Genomic DNA, 23,943 nt, shown 5'->3' with positions numbered 1-23,943 from the left:
CCTCAGATCCAGAGCCTCTCTAGAGATTCATGGGAAATCATCTCTCACCACCCAGGTGCAGAGACGCCCTCCTCACGGGAAGCTCAGAACTCATGGGAATAAGAAAAATCATCAACTATCTACTTTCTCTGAGAAACAGAATAGATTCTTGTAGTAATATGGACGGCGGGGCTGCGTCCCCAACACCCCAGCCGCCTGCCCGGCTAGCTTTACCCGAAATAATTACACAGACACTGTATTCTTTTAATCACTGCTTGGCCCTTAGCTCTAGCCCTTACTAGCTAATTCTGATATCCCGATCAACCCATCTCTAATAATCTGTGAGCATCGGTCTTACCGGGAAAGATTCAGCATGTCTGACCTGGCGGCTTGCTTCATTGCGTGCACCTGCCTGGGAGAGCAGAGCATGGCCTCTCTTCTAAGGCGTCTGCTCCCAAGAGGAGAGCTGTCGAGTCTGACCTCACTTCCTCTTCCTCCCAGCGTTCTGTTCTGTTTACTCCTCCCACCTATCTCCTAACCAATGAGATGGGCCAGGGCAGTTCCTTTATTAGCCAATGACCTTCCTCCATCAGATTCTGTTGACTTTTATTTTCAATTGCATTACTCCCCTTGGTCCACTGGTTGATTTACTATTTTTTTCCCAAGTTTCTGGAGGTGGAAGCTTAATTTATTGATTTTCAGTCTTTCTTTTCATTTTCTTTTGTTTTTGATTTTTCAAGACAGGGTTTCTTTGTGTAGCCCTGGCTGTCCTGGAACTAGCTTTATAGACCAGGCTGGCCTTGAACTCATAGAAGCCAACCTGGTCTACAAAGGGAGTTCCAGGACAGCCAGGCCTCCACAAGCAGCTGCTGGCCTCCACAAGCACCTGCGCTTGCTTTCATTTACGCCCGCACAGACACAGACACATTCACATAGTCACAGTAAATATAAAATAACAGAAACATCTTTTTAGGGTCCAGAGATATGGCTCAGTTAGTAAGGGGTTATTACTATGCAAGTTTGAGAATCTAAGTTCGGATTTCCTGCACCCATGTAAGAAACAAGACACAGCCTGATGTGCCTGCAATTCCAGTGCTGGATGGGTAATGAGAGAAAGATGCCTGGGGCTTTGCTAGCTTCAGGCTCACTGAGAGATCCTGTCTTAAAAATGAGGTGGGGACTAACTGAGGAAGATACCTGCCATCAACGGTCAACCTCTGGCCTCTTCACATGACCCCACAAATAAACACATTTTTAAGTGAACAGAAAATCTATTAATATTGCACCCCATTAGGAGCTCAGAAATGGAAAGCATGTGCGTGTTGCCAGCCTAGACTTATTCAATTTATTTTACATCATCGTGGTCACTTTTTACAGCTGTTTGGACTTACTTTTTTCATTCACATTATTGTTCACAGAATTCACAGAATTCATTAACAAACTAGTATTTTACATCAGAGGGTTATCAGTAGAAGAGCAGAATAGAAAAGATGCCCATGAGCTCCAGTCTGATTAGATAGAGGTCTAGAACATTATTGCTTTATTAGTCCTATTTTTAAAAATTATAAATTATTCCTAGGAAACCCACCCTGTCAGATGGTCTTCATTCTGGTCACTCATATCTGATTTGTAGGTACCCAGACTCATAAGTCTGTGATGTGCTGCTTCGGCAGTTCTGAGGGCTGGCTGAAGCCAAACAATGCCCCTCCATGTATGTTTCTACATGTAAAAAAAAAAAAAAACGTAGAAACATTTTCTTTTCGTGTCTTTCTTTCTTTTTTTTAATTGTCTCAGTCAGTAGCTCAGGCTGGCCTTGAACTCACTCTGTACCTCAAGCAAGCCTTGAACTTAGATCCTCCTGCCTCAGCCTCCCAAGTGGCTGAGATTCCAGGTCTGTGCATCAGGCCTTAGGGGCAGAAAGTTCTTCCACAGTTTCCTGTTTCTTTCCCTGGTCTTGTGGCTAATGGGCTGCATTCACACATGGGCCTCTATGCAAAACTTGCTTAGATCTAAACAAGGGTTCAATAAATGACTAAAGCTCCTATGCAAGAAGCCACTGACCATGCAAGGGATACATCTGAAGCAACAAAAATAGCTCAAGTTTAATGTGTGAGGAATGCCTTAAAGAAAATGTCCTTAATGGTCATCATCCCGGGTGGCTGCTTAGCACTGCCTTGGCTTGTCAGTGACATACACTTGACGACTTCTAGCAGGCTTCATGGCTGGGTTTTGTTTTTTTTTTTTAATTTAGTTCCATTTAGGTTTCTATTTTGAAAAAGGATCTTGGAGATTTCCTTGCGGCCCCTGATGCTCTGTGGAACCATACTGGGATAGGAGGTTGGCTTCCTCAGGGACACTGGTCCTCCAATGGCATTTGGGGCAGGATCCCTGAGAGTGGTGACTGTATCAAGTTTTGGGGATGGGAGCAGATGCTGTGTGAACAATGCAGGCTGTGGCAAGGGCCTCAGTTCAGCTTCTTGTTGTTGTCTGTGCTGTGCACAGAAGCTAAGAAGTCGACAATGAGCTTGGCTGTCTTCCTCGGTCTCTCCATCACCACAGAGTGGCCACAATTTTCCAGAAGCTCTACCTGGCAGTTAGCAATGGAGTTGGCCAATATATCTGCCCCAGACACATCGAGCACCTGCAGAGGAAGAGAGGGAAAGAAAGAGTACACAAAGATGTCGATGCCCCACGGTGTTGCTGTGGACAGGTTCTACCTTTCACACCCGGCAGGGGTCAGGAAGAGGGGGTGAATGGAAGTCATCAGCATGCCTCCTGTTTGACTCTGACACATGGCACTAGAAGCGGAACGCTGCCAATGCTAACAGGGTGGAAAAGACTGAGTTCCTGTCTGCACGGAGGTGAAGCCGGAGGGGGAGCCAGACATATCAAGAGATGAAGGTAGCATGATGTGAACAGGGTCTCTGCAGAGAGGAGCAGAGAAAGGGAAGACACCATTTCTGAGTTCTGATCCAGCTGAGGGAGTAGAGGAATCTTTACAGAGGGGGAAAGAGCGTGAGTGTGAGAGGTCATGGTAAACCGGGGTCAGGCAGGGCATGACAGAGCAGAAGGAAGGCCTTTACTCTGGCCTTTCCACCACATCCATGCCTATTCCACATGGGCGATTGAATCCATGGCCTTGTGCATGCGAGGTGGAACGCATCACCCCCTGCACATTCCCAGCCCTACACCAGCCTTGGGACAGTCGGGAGACCTGAGACTTAAGGGGAATGATTTGAGTAGTTGGCTCGATGCTGGAGTAGGAAGCCCAGGGGTAGGAAAGCCCCACTAGAAAATACAAGAGGTGAAGGCTACAGGGAGAACCTCCATGGAAGACCTTTAGGGACCCCCAGAGCTTCCCCGGGACTGAACAACCCATTCACCTTTATTTTCATTTTAGTTATCCCCCTAGTATGCCTAGTGGGATCACTTTTCCCTCCATATTCTCCTTTGAAGGTAGTTTTGCAGTCATGCCCCTAGGGCTAATCAAAGTCACCTGTAGGTCTTCCCAGCCAATGGCCCCTTTCTTTATCCTTTATGGGCAAAAGCAAAGACCTCAAATGCTCAAGCTGTTTCTGAGCTTTAGTCTCATCAACTTGAGGTTTTCAGCACCCTCAAGTGGGGTAAGCAGAAAAGAGCATGGTGGAGCATAAAAATCAAATGTCATTTTTCTCAGCTCACAGAACTGTGACACAAGAAACCACTAGGGAGGCCCACTTTACAGATCACTGCTTGCTTTTTTTCCACAAGGCCCTGTGACATACCTGGTCTTGTTTTCCCCAAATGATCTGTGTTGGGACCTTGATCTTGTCCATGTTCTGATGCAGAGAGTATCTGGATTTTTCGCTGACGATTTCCAAAAACACTTGTAAGGAAAGAAACACATAGTGAATGTATGCAGGGTCACACAGGTACCACAACAGCTAGAGCTTCATCAGGTTCAGACCACTCTACGGACAGAGGTTTACAAATTATAAGGAAGCCAGCCACTAAGCTGCAAGCTGGAGCAGGGCTACTTACACTTCCGGTAGAAGCCGTTATGAGGGATGCGAACATCAACAAGGCCTTGAAGGATCTGAGGATGAAGAATGCAAAGTTAGAAAACAAGAGAAGTCTCACTTCCTCCAGCCTCTTATGGCTCTGGGGCAGCACAGGAAAGAAAGCTCAGCACTTTCCCGCACTGCCTAGGGCTGGGCTTGTGAACCCTCAGAACGCAGAATATAATTGGGAGGCTTTAAAAAAAAAACTAAACTGAGCTGGAGAGACAGCCCAGTCACAACACTTGCTGCTCTGGACGACCTGGTTTGATTCTCAGCACAGACAAGGCGGCTCACAACAATCTGTATCTCCAGTTCCAGGGCTCTGATGCCCTCTTCCGGCCTCTATAGGCTCTTCATCCATGTGGTGCGCAAATATACAGGCAAAACACCTTTCACATTAAAAAACAGTAATAATTAAAAACTAGGGAGGAACTTGGGAAATGCTGCAAAGCCAGAGGTCTGCACACTATGTTAAAGACACTAGCATGGCATCTTGAGAAACTCTTGGTTTAATTCAAGACAAAAATTTGGGTAAACAAAATATCAGATCATTAGGCAATACTATTCAAATGCAGAACAAAATTGAACCATAAGGACTGATGATCCTATAAACAATGATGGAGCTGGGGACATACATAGCTCAGTTGACAGAGTGCTAGCCTAGCATGCACCGAGCAAATATAGACAGGCCAGATCTCCAAGCTTTGGGCTACTAACCCAAATAGGTGGCTATGGCCATCTGTAAAGGAGTTCCTTGCCTCAGGACTCAAAGTCAAAGCAGAGGGCTCACAGAGGTAGCTGTCAGTCCTCTCATCCATGAGGGAACAGGTCCAGACTCCTTCACCACACCTTCTCAGGAGTCTTATGCAGACCAAAGTTGGGAAGACTAGTGTTATATTCCTCAAAAGGCCACACACTAAAAATGCTTGGTCTTCAGCCTGTGGTGCCACTGGGAGCTGGGCTTTAGGAGGTGAGACCTACTTGGAGAGGTCACTGGTGATATGCTTTTGAACGATATATTGGAACCCTGGCTCCATCCCTGTCTGCTTCCCATCCACCATGAGATGAGCGGTTCTGCTCTACTGCATGCTTCCTGCCATGACGTCCTGCCTCACCAAAGTGAAGAGCCCAAGTAACCTCTGAACCCATGATGCTCTTGGGTATTTTCCCACCATGATAGAAAGCTCACTAATATATTAAACCACGGCTGCTTTGGACTAAACCAGCTCTCTAAAGCATAGCTAGAATCACAGAGGTTCTGTGTAGAAGCACAGAGGTGAGGGAAATGACTGTTATTTAATAACACTGTGTTCCATGACAGACATTTCTTCTTGCTTCTCCAACTCTGCTTAATTCAGTGCTTCACAACCTTCCTAATGCTATGACCCTTTAACACTGTTCCTCATATTGTAGTGACCCCCAACCATAAAATTATTTTCATTGCTACTTCATAACCATAATTTTGCTACTGTTATGAACTGTAATGTAAATATCTCATATTTCCTATGGTCTTAGGTGACCTCTGTGAAATGGTTGTTCAACCCCCAAATGGGTTGCAACCCATAGGTTGAGGACCACTGGCTTAATTGACTGTTCAATTCATCCATTCATCTTGTTTTCCCTGAATCCTGTATTCATGTCTGTAGTTGCTTATCCATCCTTTCTCCACCCATACATTATCCAGCCATCATCCCATCCAATCAAACAACCAACCAATCAACAACCATCATCCACTCACCGTTCCATCCTGCAGCCTTAAGACATACAAGCAAACAAATGCATTAACTCATACATCTCTCTATCCGGTACCTACATATCCACTGACTTTCTCTGATACTAAGGCATCCTATACTATATCCACCACCTATGCAACCTATATAAGTGGGACCTTCTTCATGGGAGTATGCTGCTAAAGGCTAGAGATAGACAGGCCTGGTCTTATACAGGACAGAGCTCCTGTGAACAAACACAACCTGAAGATGGCCTAGTGGACTCAATGGCACATGTCTCTACCCTGGGAAAGAGAGGCTTCTGAAGCCAACATGTATTTTCTCCCAGTGTTTTCTCATCCCCGACAGCTGAAAGCATGGAAACAATATTCTAAAGGTATCATAGCTAGAGGAGGACAGTGCCACTTCAGAACTAAAAAGATATCGAGGACAGATTACACCACAGACACAGAATTGGGATGCTTCCCCAGAAGTGTGCTGCCCTTAGTAACTAAGTCACGGTCACAAAGTCTGCACAGCGTCCATTCTCACAGCCTAGAAGGACCTCACCTCACCCGGAGGCAGGGTTCATTGTTTAAGACGCGGGAGATAATCTGGGTTTATAAGGTCTCAGCTGTGGACTTTCCTCTCTGTTCCTTTTCGTCAAATGACCTTGTTCAGACACACGGCCCTCAATATCTTCCTCTGCCTCCAGCTTTACATTTAGCCTGGACTTCCCTCGGCACCACTTAAATATCCAACTGCCTGTCTGACACATCCCTTGGAGGCCTCAAAAGCAATCTGAGCTTGATATATCCAAAATGGAACTCAGCATATGTCCCAAACCTGAACTTCCTCTTCTCCTTTCCTTGCTCAGAAAATGCTACTTTACCCATTCAGTCTGGGTAAAACTGGAAGTCACTGCTCACTTTTCTTTCTCACCACCACTTCCAACCCACCCAAAGTCCAGTCCATTCTTTCTCACCACCACTTCCAACCAGCCCTAAGTCCTGTCCATTCTTTCTCACCACCACTTCCAACCCGCCCTAAGTCCAGTCCATTCTTTCTCACCACCACTTCCAACCCGCCCTAAGTCCAGTCCATTCTTTCTCACCACCACTTCCAACCCGCCCTAAGTCCAGTCCATTCTTTCTCACCACCACTTCCAACCCTCCCTAAGTCCCGTCCATTCTTTCTCACCACTTCCGACCCGCCCTAAGTCCTGTCCATTCTTTCTCACCACCACTTCCAACCAGCCCTAAGTCCTGTCCATTCTTTCTTACCACCACTTCCAACCCGCCCTAAGTCCAGTCCATTCTTTCTCACCACCACTTCCAACCCGCCCTAAGTCCTGTCCATTCTTTCTCACCACCACTTCCAGCCTGCTCTAAGTCCAGTCCATTCTTTCTCACCACCACTTCCAGCCTGCCCTAAGTCCTGTCCATTCTTTCTCACCACCACTTCCAGCCTGCTCTAAGTCCAGTCCATTCTTTCTCACCACCACTTCCAGCCTGCTCTAAGTCCAGTCCATTCTTTCTCACCACCACTTCCAGCCTGCTCTAAGTCCAGTCCATTCTTTCTCACCACCACTTCCAGCCTGCTCTAAGTCCAGTCCATTCTTTCTCACCACCACTTCCAGCCTGCTCTAAGTCCAGTCCATTCTTTCTCACCACCACTTCCAGCCTGCTCTAAGTCCAGTCCATTCTTTCTCACCACCACTTCCAGCCTGCCCTAAGTCCTGTCCATTCTTTCTCACCACCACTTCCGACCCACCCTAAGTCCTGTCCATTCCTTCTCACCACCACTTCCGACCCACCCTAAGTCCTGTCCATTCCTTCTCACCACCACTTCCGACCCACCCTAAGTCCTGTCCATTTTTTCTCACAACCCATCTCAGCCAGTGCTACTATCCCAGTCCGTACAATCATCTCTAAGCCACAGCATACTCTAAGTAGCCTCTGTTCTTATTTGTGTCCCCTACAGTCCTTCAGTGGCTCTCCTACTACGCTTAGAAAAAAGAGACTCATTCCCACATACTACAAGATTTTCTCAGAGCAGCTCTTTGGAGACCACGAGGTCACACTGTGCTCATACTCAATGTCACTCAACGTCATTGCCTTTCGCCCGCATTCTCTTAAAAGCACACTATTGTTTGGTGCCTATGTAACAAGCTATCATCTCTTATGGCAAATGTCTATCTTTGTGTTTTAAAATTTTTTGAGTTTCAGCACCAACAAATATAACGCTCATAGATAAAAAGCCCTTTGGATTCATTCAAAATATTCTTTTTAAATGTACAAGTCTAAGAGTCTTCTAATTTTTTAAAATGGAGAATGTGATTTAGCCCCTGTCTCTCTTTCCAGCTCCTTTCTCCTTCACTCTCTAGGCTTCAGCCACTTGCTTTCTTCCATGGCCATGAATCTGTGTATGTTTTTTCCACTCCTCACATGGCCCCTCAAATTACTTTATCAAGCTACCCCTATCTCCCCATTTTAAATACTTATACCACCTTCACTTCACCTCTAAAATTGGTTTCAATTTGTAAATTTTTGTCTATTAGTTGTCTGCTTCCCACACTGGACTACATCTGCCCAGGAAAATTCCCTGTGTATACATTTACCATAGTGTTCAGTGTGGTGTCTGGTGAGCTACAGGCTGAACAATTGGAGCAGACAGAATGGAGTCAGTAGATGCCAGAGGACACGCTGGGGAGGCTGGGTGGAGGACAAGGGTGTGGCTGTGACACACATACCTGCTGGGGCACCTTGAACCGGACATAGGAGCAGAGCTGGAGCATCTCACTCATCTCTTCTGGGGTAGACGGAATCAAAGGAATTTTGTGAATGGCAGCTGAGTCCTGCAGCTCTTTGAGCCGTTGTACAAACTGATTGTCAGTTGAGTATTGCAAGCCTGGGATGCAAAACAAAAGAGCCAGATGATACACCTCTCAGATGTATTATGTGCCTGTGTGCAGGACATGTTCAGTGACAAACTCAGGTTAATATGTCAGGTTTCTTTCACTAGGAGATCCTTTTGTCTTTCTTTCTTTCTTTCTTTCTTTCTTTCTTTCTTTCTTTCTTTCTTTCTTTATTCTTCCTCCTCCTCCTCCTCCTCCTCCTTCTTCTTTTTTTTTGAGACTAGATTTCAGGGGAAAAGCTAGGCATGACCTAGAAACCCAGAATTTGGGAGGTAGATGTGGAAAGATTGGGAGTTTAAGACCAGCCTTGACTACATGAGACCTTATGTTAAAAACAGACAGGCAGTTGCATCTTTAATACTAGCCATCCTATAGAAACCAACATATTACGGTCAGAGAAATGGCTCAGTGGATAAGAAGCTCTTGCTGCGTAAGTATGAGGATGGGCATTTAGAACTCCCTGTAGAAGCTGTATAGCCACCTGCAATCTCAACCCTCGGAGATAAAAACAGGGGAGCCTGTAGCCAGCTTGCTAGCAAGACTAGCCATAACTGGCAAGTTCCAGGTTCAGAAAGAGATCCCACATCAACAAAGTGGACCAAAGAAGACACTAAGCATCAATTTTTTCTCCTACCCCCCAAAGAAAACCACACATTATAAATCTATGTCCAGAAAAGCCTGCTGAGATGGTGTGCTCCTGTAATCTTCGCCACACAGGAGTCTGAGACAAGAGGAATGCAAGTTTGAAGCCAGCCTAAGCTACATACACAGCGAATTAAAGCCAGCCGTAGCAAGAGCCTAACTTGGGGGATGGGCGAGGATTCACACAACCTGCCCAGAATTGTTCAGATCCAATACTGTTTCACAGAGACTCCTCTTTCATTTTAATCATGGAATATGTCCTTTGAGAGCACAGGCAATTTCATCAGGTGGTCTTAAAAGCTTTCAAAAATGGCCTCATAACTTCCTGAAATATCCTTTAGAAGTTGTTCTAAGATGACATCTCTATTAGAAACAAACTAACTTAAGATGTGGGCATGGAGCTCAGTAGCAGAGTACTTGCTTAGCCTGTAGGACTAACCCTGCATTTGACATTCAGCATCATAAAAAAGTCAGATCCTGTCAGATGATCAAATAATGACATTCCTTTTTTTCCGTTAGCCTTTACATCTTTTCTCTTTTAATTTATATCGTCACTGCCCCCAAAGTCATATATATATATATATATATATATATATATATATATATATATATATATAATTATTCTTAGGTTTAATATCTTGTGGTATCCTATACTGGACTCTGATACACAAAAACAACATGGTTGGAAAAATGAAATCGAATTCAAATAAAGCTTGGGATTCAGTTAATTGTCGGGCACCAAGCTTGACTCCCTGGTTGTGACACAGTCACTGTGTGATTGATGTGGACTGTTCACAACAGACAGAACTGGGTAAAGGGCATATGGGATTCTGCAGTACCTTGTCAACATTCCGTAAATTTAAAAGAATTCCAGTGGGGCCACTGGCAGTGGGGCCAGGATTTATCCCTAGTGCTTGAACTGGCTTTTTGAAGTCCATTCTCTTTGAAGGGATGCCTCGCTCAGCCTAGATATGGGGAAAAGGGCCTTGGTCCTGCCTCAAAGTGATGGGCTAGACTTTGGTGACTCCCCATAGGAAGCCTTACTCTCTCTGAGTTGGGTGGGGTGGGGGAAAGTGAGGAGAGTGGGAGGAAAGGAGGGAGTGGGAACTAAGATTGGTGTGTAAAATGAGCAAAGATTGTTTAAAAAAATAATATAGGGCTAGAGAGATGGCTCAGCGGTTAAGAGAACTGACTGCTCTTCCAGAGGTCTTGAGTTCAATTCCCAGCAACCACATGGTGGCTCACAACCACCTATAATGAGATCTGGTGCTCTCGTCTGGCTTACAGGCAGGATACTGTATAAATAAATAAATCTTTAAAAAAAATAATATAAATAATAAACTTTTTTATAAAATATAAAAAAGTTTAAAAAAAATTAAAATCATATAAAGAAAAATGTAGGTAGGATGTGATCCTAACTTGTTTCCCTTTTCCTTCCTTCCTTCCTTCCTTCCTTCCTTCCTTCCTTCCTTCCTTCCTTCCTTCCTTCCTTCCTTCTTTCCTCTCCTCCTCCTCCTCCTCTTCTTCTTCTTCTTCTTCTTCTTCTTCTTCTTCTTCTTCTTCTTCTTCTTCTTCTTCTTCTTCTTCTTCCTCTTCTTCTTCTTCTTTTTTTTTCAAGAAAGGATTTCTCTGTAGCTTTGGTCCCTGTCCTGGAACTAGCTCTTGTAGACCAGGCTGGCCTCAAACTCATAGAGATCCGCCTGCCTCTGCCTCCAGAGATTAAAGGTCTGCGCCACCACTGCACCACTGGGCTTGTTTCCACCTTTTCACATGTAAACAATCAATCTTAAATTTCCACTCCCTCCCCCCTTCTCTGTGGAGCAGGGCTGGCTCCAGTTAATTCAGCCCGGCTATGGTTCTCATTACACAAGCAATGCCTATTTCTGGGGTCTATATCAGAAGGATAAATTTTTAAAGGAGCCACAGCAGAAGCTGTGTGGATGATTCTTTAAATTCAAGTCACCGGTGAGGTTGCTCTGGTCACGTCACTCACCAGCAGGGCACACAAGAGACAGGCTGCAGACATCAGATGGGTACTGAGCGGCGTATACTCCAGCCACGTGGCCACCCATGGAGGTGCCTATCAGGTGAAAGGGCTTTTTGTTCAGCTTAAGGCACTCGACAAACTAGGAGGAGAAATGACAAGGAAGCATGGTTACGGCTGAGACGTCAGTGACGACTGCAGAGCAGAGACGCCTCCCCTCAGTAAAACTGAACACTCCGCTGGCTCCGACACGATCACACCCAGTATCTAGTACTGTAACGGATTTATAGTTTGCTTTACAGGGCGCATATGGCTGTAGGGTCATTTATAAATATAAAATCAAACAACAAGGGTCCCCTTATGAAGTCATAAACTGTTCTGTAAAAGGTCAAGGCAGCAGTGCTTTTTTCCTATGGTTCATCTGGTCTCTGTTGTTACTACTCAGCTCAGCTGCTGGGTCACAAAGGCTGCCAGAGACAATACATACCTAAGTGAGCAAAAGTAGGTGGCAGCTCTGGAGCCATAGTTTGATGGCTCCTGCTTCCTTTGAAGCCCTCTCTGACTAGACATCTGTCCAATCAACAATCTATACACTTGTCCCTCACTGGAAAAATATTACTGGGTATTTGTTATTTACAAGGAACTATGGTTAGCTGCTGAGGATACAGCAAAGAGCCAGACAATAAGCCCTAGTTAAAATATATAGTTTAATAGTGGAGGCAGAAATTATCAACTAAATATCCTTATTTTGAAAAAAAATCAATGTGAACCTGAAACAAACTATTCTGTTAAGAATAGGGCTCATGGGTAATCATAACCTTAAGAGAGAGCCAGAGATAGATACTAAAATACAGCAAAATGCAAAGATTCTACCCCTACCAAACAAGCGGAAAAATAGACCTCCACAGGGGAACGCTAAATGCCTTTTCAGAGGGCTGAGAAACTGCCCAGATTACATTTCTTCATGTACGAATCGCAAGGGATGTAACCCCGTGGGTAGAGTGCTTGGTTAGCATGCACGAACTCCTTAATTTGTACTTGATTCCCAGCACCACAAATAACACTCCTGGTAGCACATTGCTGTAATCATTGTTCTTGGGAGGTGGAGGCAGGAAAATCAGAAGTTCAAGGCAACCTTCCACTACATGACACCCTATTTCAAAAAATAAAACAAAAAAGTACAATAGGCTTAAAGGAAATAGATCTGTAACGAGTTCAGGCTCTCCTGAACGGATCAAAGATATCCCTAGGCTACCAATTTGTTTGCAATCTCTTGGAGACAGAATGTGCTACAGCGTGGCTATGAGCCAGTATGCAACTCTTGCCTGCTTTCCATATGTGAGAAGATACAATCTAGGCAGTTCAAGTAAAGCCTCTGGCTTACCTGGTGAACCCTCTTAACTTGCCCATCTATGGACAGGTCATCCAGGGAGGAGCGGGTGGTACCTTCATGGCCAGGCATGTCCACGCAGACCAAGTGCAGGTTCTTCGGAAGGAACTGAAGACCCAGACAGTCAGTATGTGATCTAGAAAAACACATCTGCCCATTTCTCTGGTGAGGTAGCAGCTGCCCTCTACCCAGTGACCCAGAGAGTCACTGAAACTATGTTTCTGATCCTCCACATGTCTTCCGTGATACATGTGAATAAGTATCAACAGAGCCTCATATGGAGGAGAGGAACTCAGGAATGCACACAGATGAAGAGAGGCTCAGTGGGTGACTGGAGAGAGGATGCAAAACTCAGGCTAGCAGGCTTACATCTTGCACTTAATTTTTTTAAATATTTGCCATTATGTTTTAAGTATCAATTTTCTCCTTCCACCTTTATGTGGGTTCCAGAGATCAAACTCAGTTTACCAGGCTTGCATGGCAAGTGCTTTTCCCTCTAAGCCAACATCTTAAAACTTCTTAATACTGTTTGCTCAGTGCTACTTCTTTTCCTTCCCATGCCATACTTCCTCCAGCCACGTGGCTATTTGTCTTGGAACCAGGAGAGATGGTTCTCAGAGCCTTGAGCAGTTCCCAGAGACGAGAGTCAAAGGAGCAATGCTTTTCCCCAAAGCCATAAGGCTGGTTTCAACTTTCTTTTATTTCTTCATCAAGATCTAATTCTTGAGATGATCATTCTCCCAAATCACCTTTCTTCTGTTTAAAAGATGCACTGACTTTTAGCCCTGAGTCTGAAAACATACCAAGGATGTTTAACGAAGGAGGGACAAAAAGAATTAAAGGCTTGAAGATGGCTGTCCTCATGGCGGCATCTGGAAAGAGCACAAGTAACCCAATGGCACATGCGCTTTCCCTTCTAGTGACATTTATGATCTCTCGGAAGTTGTCCTATTTGAAGTAGGATGCTGCTTTCTCGAGACAAATGCCAGCCTCCGTCTCACCCTCCACCAGCTAGCTAGTCACTCTCCCAAAATACAGTGAGAGGCAACGCAAGTCAACAGCACAAAAATGACTTGGAAAAGGAGTCTGAAAAGCTGCCAGATCAAGACCATCTCTCTAAATGATTAAGGAAAGAAAAAAGAACAAATAGCAGAAGGATGAGGAGTTTGGGGGCAGGCAGGGAAACACAGAAAAGCCCTGAGCAATGTACTTTGCTAATTTTAAGATGAATTTGAACTGTGTTCCCACCCCTCTCCTTTTAAGACAGAAGAGTCTGGAGTGTACCTTGACCACGCTGAGCCACATATCCTTGTGTGCAGAGAAACCATGCAGCATGAGGATGGACGGTTTGTGTCCTGGCCTGCCCCGGAAGGAGTAACAGAACTGATAGTCCTCATGGTGCACATAGCGGACTTGCATACCCAGTGTCCTCCGCCAGTACCTACGGTGAAGAAAGGCAAGACACAAGCGTGTTCAGGGAGTGACTTCGGGAGGGGCACAGGTCCTCTCTAGAGAGTCTACTTGGTGGCGACGCAGATGCTTCTCCCAGCTCTCGTCCTTTACTTCTCCCTCAAGGAGCACTAAGAGGAGAAGCATGTCACATGTGTTTGGAAAGCAGAAGGGTAACAGGGTGTGTATGTGTTTGTGTGTGTGTGTGGGGGGGGTGATGATGGATGAACAGGGGAGAATAATAGGATCAGTATGCATTACATACATGCATGGAGATATCATCATAAAACTCATTACGCTGTGCAGTTAATATATGGTAAAACAGAAATGGGAAAACGAAAAGTCATAAAGAACTAGCGCCTGAATGAAAAACAAAACAAACAACAGGACACTACACACAACCCCTTCTGTTGCAGCTCTCAAAGCTCAATGAAAAACAAACGGGACACTACACACACCTTTTGTTAGAGTGCTCCCAAGACTCCAGAACTAACTACTGCTCAAGACCTCTCTGCACTGCCTGCTCTCTGGTTTCGTTCCTCACAGGACGGCTGAAGGCTCAGCTGCTGTTAGTTATATAAGCCTTGGCAAAGCTGTGGTTTGGCCTCTAGTCCATTTCAATACAAAATTACTACTGAAACAAACTGAACACTCAGCATGAAAAAAAAAAATCTCTTCAAAGATAAAAGAAAGTTAAATTATCCAGGCATCTTCCCTGTAACAGACTTTATACCAAAGCAGCAGTCAAGTCTTGCAAAAGTAAGTGAGCGGAAACAATGTTAACGTTTTGTATGACCCGCGGCTATATAATCATGTTTACTTGGATCTACAAACAAAAAGTGTGGGTGTATCACAAGGCACCATCAAGGATCTGAGCAGAAGCAGAGAATGGGGTAAAGAGTAGGAAGGGGAAGAGAGGAGTCAGGGAGAGCTAGGACTATTCCTTCTGATCATTTTGCAATGACTGCATTGCCTACTCAAAACATTAAAATGGTAATAAAATTGGCTTGCCTAAGGCTCTTTATAGGAAGAAAGCAGGCCTGTTTTAGTACTCTAAATAATGGTTCTATAACATGAGTTTGTTTGCTCATTCATAGCCCAGCTATTGGCTAAATGACCTAAAATGTATAATTCTTCATTGACAACAAGGGGGAAACATTGTATTCCACCAAGGCTATGGCCAATATTAAATGTAATAATCCACATGTAAAGCTTTTTGGATTGCTTTTATTTGTGTGTCCATGTGTTCACATGTGTGTATATATACATGTGTGTGTATGCATGTGAGTATAATGCTTTCAAAAGTCAGAAGAGGGCACTGTGTCCCCTTGTGTCCCCTGAAGCTGCAATGACAGGCCATTGTGGGCCACCCAAGGCAGGTGCTGGAAGTAAGCTCCAGCCTTCTGGAAGAACGGGCAGCAGACTTAACTGCTGAGCAATCTCTCCAGCCCCAAGCCACACAAAAAACGTTTATTCAAGACACAGCACATGGTAATACTCGACAAACAGCGGTTAGCATTATATTTAAAAAATGATCTCTTTCCAAGTATGTCATTTGCTAAAATTCAAGGGGAAAACTAGAGGTAATATTTGAAACAAATAGGATAACCGCAGATTGTTCTCATCCCCACCTCTCTTGGGACAAACCTGGGGCCTAACACCTGCTAAGTAAGCATTCTACCACTGAGCTACACCCTCAGCTCAGGACTGATATCCTTAATATGTACAAACTGATATGGACCATGCCAAAAACTTAATTCGACATTGGGTAAAATAAATGGAAGGATAACTTAGAGCAGAAGAGATATTAATGTTGAACAAACATAGGAAACATGCTCAAGTTCACTAAAAAAATACAAACATGCAATAAAATAATCCTTTTACATCACTGAATTCTTATGTCCCTTACTAGCCATTCTAAAAAATTCAGGAAGCAGGAACTGGTAAAAGAAAATTGATTTATTTAGTTTGGGCCAGAACTGGGGAGAGAAAAACTTCCACCTTCTCTCTACCTGCCCTTATAGGAATGATGGAACAAAAGCCAGGAATAACACACAGATTTAGCTATGAGTTAAAGATATCCAAACTACGAGCTTTTCTAGTCAGTTCCTCCTTTGGTACCAGGCTGTGATCTACCCTAACTGGCAAGATGGCATTTCCTGATGAAATTCTAATTTTTTTAATTTTATATTTATTTATTTAAGACAGAGTCTCTCTATGTGATCCTGGCTGTCTCAGAACTTACTATGTAGACCAGGCTGGCCTTGAACTCACAGAGATCTTCCTGCCTCTGCCTCCCAAGTGCTGGAATTAAAGGCATATATCAGCACATCAGGAAAAAAAATCTAATTTCTTAAAAAAAAATTTATGTATATGGGTGTTTTGCCTGCGTGTGTGTGTGTGTGTGTGTGTGTGTGTGTGTGTGTGTGTGTGTGTGTACCACATGCATGGCTGGTACCCACTGAGGCCAGCAGAGGGCATTGAATCTCCTAGGAACTGGAGTTACATTTGGTTGCAAGCATTCATTGAGGTGCTGGGAATCAAACTTGGGTCCTCTGGAAGAGCAGCCAGTTGCTCTTATCCACTGAGCTACTGTTCCAGCCATGAAATTCTGGTTCCTTTATAGTCTCTGTGTATGTAGACTTTCGAATTAGAAAAATAGGATTTTTCCTTTTTTCTTTTAGACCAGTTCTAATGCCCTACCTTTCTAGGAAGCAATCTGGCGTTAGTCACCAGGAATTTTTTAAACTGGCCTATTTCAATTCAAAGATTAATTTGTACCAGAAAGATAAGAAGAAACCTTAATGAAAAAGAAAACTTAAGAAAAAAAAATTAGGTCACAGAAACACAAGCAGAAGAGCTGGGCACATGACACAGTGGTGAGATACCAGTGGGAACCTAGGTTCCTTCCCCAACACTAGAAAACACATCAGGAAGGATGTGTGGGAATAGGCTGAACCAGCACAATGCAGTCATACCTCAAGGAATGCAGCATTCAGCAGAAACTCAGAAGAGGCAAGGAATGAGTCTTCCTCAACCATCAAAGAGAACTAGCTCCAATTCCATGTTCCTGGCCTCCAGAACCACGAGACAGTTTAAGTACAGTTCCGTTGTTTTAGACATTGAAGCAGCCCCACTATGTTTTTCCCAATACTTAGAATTGCTAATCAAATTGGTTTTGTCTTTGAAGTATATTTATTTTTATGTGTATGGATATGGATCATGGACAGTCTGTCTGTATCTATGTCTGTGCACCACATGCATGCCTGGTGCTCCCAGAGGCCAGAAAAGAGTAAGATCCTCCGGAACTGGAGTTCCAGATGGTGTGAGCCACCATGCGGATGCTGGAAACGGAACCTGAATCCTCCGGATGAGCAGCCAATACTCTTAACTGCTGTGCCACCTCTCCAGTCCCTTGTTTCCGTTTGTAACTTTAGCCTTTCTGATAGAAAGGTAATAAATAGTGTCTCATTGTGTTTTGTTTTCAGTTCAGATCTGAACACTAAGCAAGTATTTAGAATTACTGTGGTTTTGAGTGTCCTTTATGCTAATGGTCTAGCAGATACATCTCTGCAAAGTATCTGAGTTTTATGTCTCTGAGTTATATGCTCTTTTTTTTTAGAGCTACAGGAGGAATTCTTTTTTTTATTAACTTTTTATTTATATATAAATAAGTGTTCTGTCTGCATGTATCCCTGCAGGCCAGAAGAGGACACCAGATCACCTTACAGATGGTTGTGAGCCACCACATGGTTGCTGGGAATTGAAACTCAGGACCTCAGGAAGAGCAGCCAGTGCTCTTAACTGCCGAGCCATCTCTCCAGGCCCTGGGATTCTTTATATATGCTGGGTGCAAGTTCTTTATGAACAGACTTACTGCAAATACATAGTGCCAACCTTGGTATGCATTTTTACTTCCCAAATAGTCTTCCTTTGGGGAGAAACTGTGCTAAGGATTAAACACAGTGCCCGGTACATGCTGGGCACACAAAATGAGCAAAATGAGCTATACACCAGCTTGGTCTTTTTGGTTAACACTATTTCTTCATTTAAAATGATACAATAAAACTGAACGATTTGTTTTGTTTTGAGACAGGGTTTCTCTGTGTAGTCCTGGCTGTTCTGGAACTAGATCTATAGAGCAGGCTGGCCTGAAACTCACAGAGATCCACCTGCCTCTGCCTCCCAAGTGCTGGGATTAAAAGTGTGCACCACATCCACCCAGCCTAAACTGAACAATCTTTATGGCTAGAAGTTTTATAAAAACTTCTGCCTACCTCAAATGTCAAGAAAAATACCTGTCTATGTATTCTTTTTTTCTTGCTTTTTTATTAGAAATAACCAAGTTACTTTTTAAATTTTTTTTATTCATTTTATATACCAACCACAGTTCCCCTTCCCTCCTCTCCTCCCCCTCTCCACTCCCACGTCCCATTCATTCCTCAGAGAGGGTAAGGCTTCCCATGGGGAATCAACAAACCTATGTTTTCTTTTTAAAGCTATGTTTTCTTAAGATTTGTTGAACATTTACAAAGATCTACAATGTACCAGGCTTTGATTCTTAGGCTATGAATTTGCAGATGGGCTGAGGAAAATGATAGATAGATAGATAGATAGATAGATAGATAGATAGATAGATAGATAGATAGATAGATACTTGGAGGAGTTTAAACCCCTCTTCATTAGATCACCCGTGCAGGCTATGAATTTGCAGATAAGCTGAGGAAAATAATAAATAAATAAATAAAACAAAACTTGGAGGAGTTTAAACCCCTCTTCATTAGATCACCTGTGCAGGTGAGAATTGAACTTAGCCAGGCACCTTGCTCAGGGTTTCACAGTGTTGACATAAAGGCCTCAGCCAGCCTGCCTTTCATTCAGCTTGTTAGCAAAACTCAGTTCTCTGTGGGTACAGGACCAAAGTCCTTGGGTCCTTGCTGGCTGGAAGTTGAGAACTCTCTGCCTCCTCCAACCAAACCGTGTTCCTTCCTGGATGGCCCCCTCTGACTCAAATGAACAACAGCACTGAGTCATGATGGAGATGTGCGTCTTTCTGCTTTTAGGGGCTGAGGTGATTAGATTAGACCCCTGTGAATGGTGTCCTAAAGTAAGCTGCATACAACATATACCATCACTGTAATTTAGCAGGACCACGACACTGCCATAGTCACCAGTCTCTGAGAAGGGGGCGGGCATCTTCGAGGAGCAGAATTTAATAATTCTGCCTACCAAGAGTCACACTTACATTTCCCCCAGCTGGATTTCTTGCTAAGACAGTGCACTTTCCGTATCTCTGTGCATCTATTTCCGGACACCTCCGGGTCCATTGTTCTGTTTGTCCTCTGTGCCAGTTTCACACCGACTTGACTTTCGCAACGTCGTAATTATTCCTGATAGCTGGTAATATGAATCATCTCATTTCATTCTTCAAGACTGCCCTGATTAGTTGGCCCCGTGCTTTTCCTTATGAAGAGCATAGGCTGCTCTTGTGAAGGACATAGGTTCTGTTTCCAGCACCCACACGGCAGATCATAACCATCGATAATTCCAGCTCCAGGGCATCTGATTCAAACGGGCACCAGGCAGACACAATTTAATACACACACATGCAGATAAATACTCAGACACACACAGTGGAGGGACAGCAGCAGAGAGGAGACACAAGAGAGGGTGGCAAGGGGTGAACACAATCATTACAGATATGCCCATTATAGATATGTATGGAAATGTCAGAATGACACTCACCCAATGCTTATAGCTGGTACATGCTAATCGAAACTTTTAAAAGAGAAATTAAAACTCTAGACAAACTACATTAATTTTAGCTCACTCTGATCTCATGGAAACGAGGTCAGTTCCAATCTCATCTAAACATTTGTCTTATCTGTAAAATAAGGCTAATACTATTTCCTGCCAACTTGAAGGATCATATAAAAATTAAACATTCTGAAACTAGTAAAAAAAAATCTAATCGATCTACTTTGCTTTCTATCACTGGGATAGAGATCCATAGCCAACAGGAACTGTGGGAGGAAAGGGTTTATCTGGCTTACATGACCTGGGCCACAGTCCATCAAGGGATGCCAAGGCAGAAACTCAAGGCAGGAATCTGGACACAGGAAACGAAGCAGCAGCCATGGAGGGAACACTGCTTACTGGCTTGTTCAGCCTGCTTTCCTATATACAACCCAGGACCACCTGCACAGGGGTGGCACCGTCCACAGTAGGCCGGGCCTGCCCACATCAGTCATTAATCAAGAGCATGTCAACCTAATGAAGGCCTTGTCTCAATTGAGGTTCCCTCTTCCCATGTGATCCTAGCTTGTGTCCAGCTGACCAAGAACTAACCAGCACACTGCTTATCAAAGGCCACCAGAAAAACCTACTGGCATTTAAGACGGCTAGTCACTTAATTTAGGGGCCATCGTACGAAAATGTGACATCTCTACAAGAAGAAAATCTTTTGGCCCACAAATAAAGTCTATCCTTCCATGAATTTAGGTGTTATCAACTGTCTCAGATGGACATTTTTTAGTTTTTATGTAGAGACCTTCCATGTTTTTTTAAAAAAGGGATTGAAGAGACTATTACCTTTATTATTTAAAAATTGAAATATATTATTGTTGTGGTTTGTGTATGTGCTGCAATGAGAATATGGGGGTCAGAGGACAGCTGGGCGTCAGTTCTCTCCCTCCACCCTGTGGGTAGGTGTGTTGTGATGCTTGTGTGTGTGCAGACAGATCTGTGGAGGTTAGAAGACAACTTCTTGGAGTCAATTCTCTCCTTCCACCCTTGTTTCCAGGGAACTGACTCAGTTCATCAGGCTGGTGTGGCAAGCACCTTTACCCATTTCACCATCGCCATAGCGTCCACGCTGTTCTTTAGATTTATTGTTAGGTATTTGAGAGCTGTTGGCACTAGAGTAAGTAGTAACATTTACCCTTTTTTTTTTCATTTTCATTTGTTTGTTTCTGTTATATGGGAATGCCCCTAATTTTTGGTTATTGATTTTTTTAAAATGATTTATATATTTACTTTGTGTGTATGAAGAGTTTGCTCACGTGCATATATGTATACCATGCGAGTTCCTGTTGCATCCCCTGGGACTGGGGTAGTTGTGAGCCATCATGTGGGTGCTGGGACTTGAACCCAGGTTCTTTTTGCAAGAGCAATGAGTACTCTTAACCACTGAGTCGTCTCTCTAGCACCCGCTATTGATCTTGTATTCAGCAACTTAGCCAAATTTACTTCTGGTGTGTGTGTGTGTGTGTGTGTGTGTGTGTGCGCGCACGCGCGCGCGCACATGCACATGTAAGTGGGTGCGTGTACAAATGGACCAGGTGTCTTCCTCTATTGTTTTTCTTCCTTATTTTTCCAAAGACAGGGCCTCTCATTAAATATGATGCTCACTGATGTCACTATAATAATGGCCAACAAGCCCCAAGGGATCCTCCCATCTCTGCTTCCCAGACCCAGGATTACAGATGTCTGATGCTTCACCCAGGTTTTGTTTGTTTTTGTTTCTGTGGATGCTAGAGAGCCATACTCAGGGGTTTATTCTTGTGTAGCAAGAACTGAACCAACTGGACCATCTCCCTACCCAGACCCCAAATCCACCTATTCATTCCAATTATCTATAGATTCAGATATTTACTTTTCGATTCACAACAGTAGTAAAATTACAGTGATGAAGTAACAGTGAAAATAGTTTCATGGTTGGCGGTCATCACAACATGAGGAACTGTATTAAAGGGTCACCTCGTCAGGAAGGTTGAGAAACACTGCTCCAGAGACTGGGAAGTCCAAGACCATGGTGCGACTTCTACTTGGCTTTTGGTCAAGGTTTTCTGCTGCTTCAAGTCAAGGCAGAAAGCCAAAAGGCAAGTGGCCATGTACCAAAATCATAAAATACAAGGTACTGCCTTGATTTACAGTGACAAACTCCATGTAGTAATGAGTCAGTTTCAGCAGAACTGCATTAACCTTGCCTTCTCACAGATCCGTTCACACCGCTCCACTGGGGCCGGACCCTCAACAGGGGTTTGGGAGGTACAGACCCAGGCCAGTGCTACAATGAGACACTATCTCAAAACAGTAACAATAATAGAACTCACAGTTCCATAGATTGTCCTCTGACCTCCACAGATGAGCTGCGGCATAAAAGTTTCCCCAGTGATAATAAATACAAAATTTAAAACAACACCCAAAACACAGATTTAATGTCTTTTTTGTTTGTTTTGTTTTTTCGAGACAGGGTTTCTCTGTAGCTTTGGTGCCTGTCCTGGAACTAGTTCTTGTAGACCAGGCTGGCCTCAAACTCACAAAGATCTGCCTATCTCTGCCTCCTGAGTGTTGGGATTAAAGGCGCAGATTTACTGTCTTAACTCTGAGGAAAATACAGATGATCCCGAGACGGGCTGGGGTGAAGGTGCTGAGAATGGCAGATATCTGGAAGCTTCATTTGTCTCTTTCACCTCACTAATTAACAATATAGAGCAAGGCTGGGTGTGCTGGCACCCTCCTGTAATCCCAGGATTAGGGAGGATCCGGAGTCATCTTCATAGTAAATCTGTGGCTAGCCTATGCTACGCTCCTGTAATCCCAGGATTAGGGAGGATCTGGAGTCATCTTCATAGTAAATCTGCAGCTAGCCTGTGCTACGCTTTCAATCCTAGCTCTCCCAGAGCAGAGGCAGGCAGATCTCTGTGAATTCAAGGCCTGCCTGACCTACAGAGAATCCTAGGCTAGCCACAGCTTCTTACCGAGATCCTTTCTTAAAACCCAAACAAAACAGGTAAATCTTAAAGCATTCAGTGCCAAATGTGCACTTGGCACTGAGTGTTTCTGAGCTTCTGGTTCACGTCTCAGTGACATCACTGCAGCTGGTGGCTAGGAAAGCAACCATGCCCAGGAGACTGAGCGGTCCTGAGGGCAAGCATGCTGTCAGAAACTCGAGACAGTGTACCTGCTTTGAAGTAGCTGCCAGTTCAAGAACACATTTAAAACCCCAAAGAGGGGCTGGAGAGATGGCTCTGTGGTTAAGAGCACTCACTGCTGCTTCAGGGGATCACAAACATGGCATCTTACAACAGTCTGTAACTCCAAGTTCAGGGCACCCAACACCCTGTGCTGGCCTCTGTAGGTGTCAAGCAAGCACATGGTGCATAGACACGCACACAGGCAAAACACCCACACACATAAAAATATATTTTTTTAAACTTAAAAGATCTCTAAACAAGATGTCCTTCAACTTTTCTGAGTCTAAAGTATCTCCCGACACAATGAGGAGTAACAGTGACCAGGACAAAGTGGGGATGAGGATACTATGATACTTTGTAAACCTTCACTAGACAGCTGACTTACCAATAATAGATCCTTATCAGCGCTGAAGGCCACAGGAGAAAAGAAGCCACGAATGCCAGGATTGGAATGGCCAGGGTTCCACCCGCGATCACAAACATGTTCACTACATCGAGATCCATCCTGCTCTCTAAGGCTGGTTGACACCTGCAGAGGCTGGAGAGAGAGAACAGTACTGAAGCCCTCTCAGGGGGAAAAAAGGAAGACGCAGAAAGGGAAAGGATCCTAACTGGGAGATCGGGAGACATGCGGACAATACTAAAGCCATCCCAGGGGAAAAGAGGAAGACTCAGGAAGGAAAGAGATCCTGAATGAGGCTGAGAAAAACAAAACACACGTAGCAACTAGATGTGAGGAGGCAGACTTTGGAGGACCGTGGGCCACAGAAAGTGAAAATCAAAACTACAGGGTACATTGCCGGGATGACTGGAGTACCCAATGGGTATCAGACGGTACTAGGATGCACAGAGCTA

General features: G+C 44.2%; 1 protein-coding gene across 6 annotated transcripts in view; it reads right to left on the bottom strand.

Moving 5' to 3' along the window:
- Window positions 1-2,206: 2,206 nt before the first annotated feature.
- Window positions 2,207-23,943, bottom strand: part of Abhd6 (abhydrolase domain containing 6, acylglycerol lipase) — a 45,622-nt gene continuing 23,885 nt past the window's right edge. For all 6 annotated transcript variants that reach the window (XM_075988536.1, XM_075988539.1, XM_075988537.1 and 3 more), the window contains 8 exons: window positions 23,474-23,626; window positions 13,946-14,102; window positions 12,656-12,769; window positions 11,281-11,413; window positions 8,481-8,638; window positions 4,000-4,054; window positions 3,744-3,844; window positions 2,207-2,620 (listed from right to left, as the gene is read on the bottom strand). In XM_075988536.1, the coding sequence (XP_075844651.1) occupies window positions 2,444-2,620; window positions 3,744-3,844; window positions 4,000-4,054; window positions 8,481-8,638; window positions 11,281-11,413; window positions 12,656-12,769; window positions 13,946-14,102; window positions 23,474-23,592 (1,014 nt within the window). In that variant the 5' untranslated portion in view covers window positions 23,593-23,626 and the 3' untranslated portion in view covers window positions 2,207-2,443. The remainder of the gene's footprint in view (window positions 2,621-3,743; window positions 3,845-3,999; window positions 4,055-8,480; window positions 8,639-11,280; window positions 11,414-12,655; window positions 12,770-13,945; window positions 14,103-23,473; window positions 23,627-23,943) is intronic.

This window comes from Microtus pennsylvanicus, chromosome 10 (assembly GCF_037038515.1).
Source record: "Microtus pennsylvanicus isolate mMicPen1 chromosome 10, mMicPen1.hap1, whole genome shotgun sequence".
Taxonomy (NCBI): domain Eukaryota; kingdom Metazoa; phylum Chordata; class Mammalia; order Rodentia; family Cricetidae; genus Microtus; species Microtus pennsylvanicus.
This window is presented reverse-complemented; position numbering and strand designations above follow the sequence as displayed.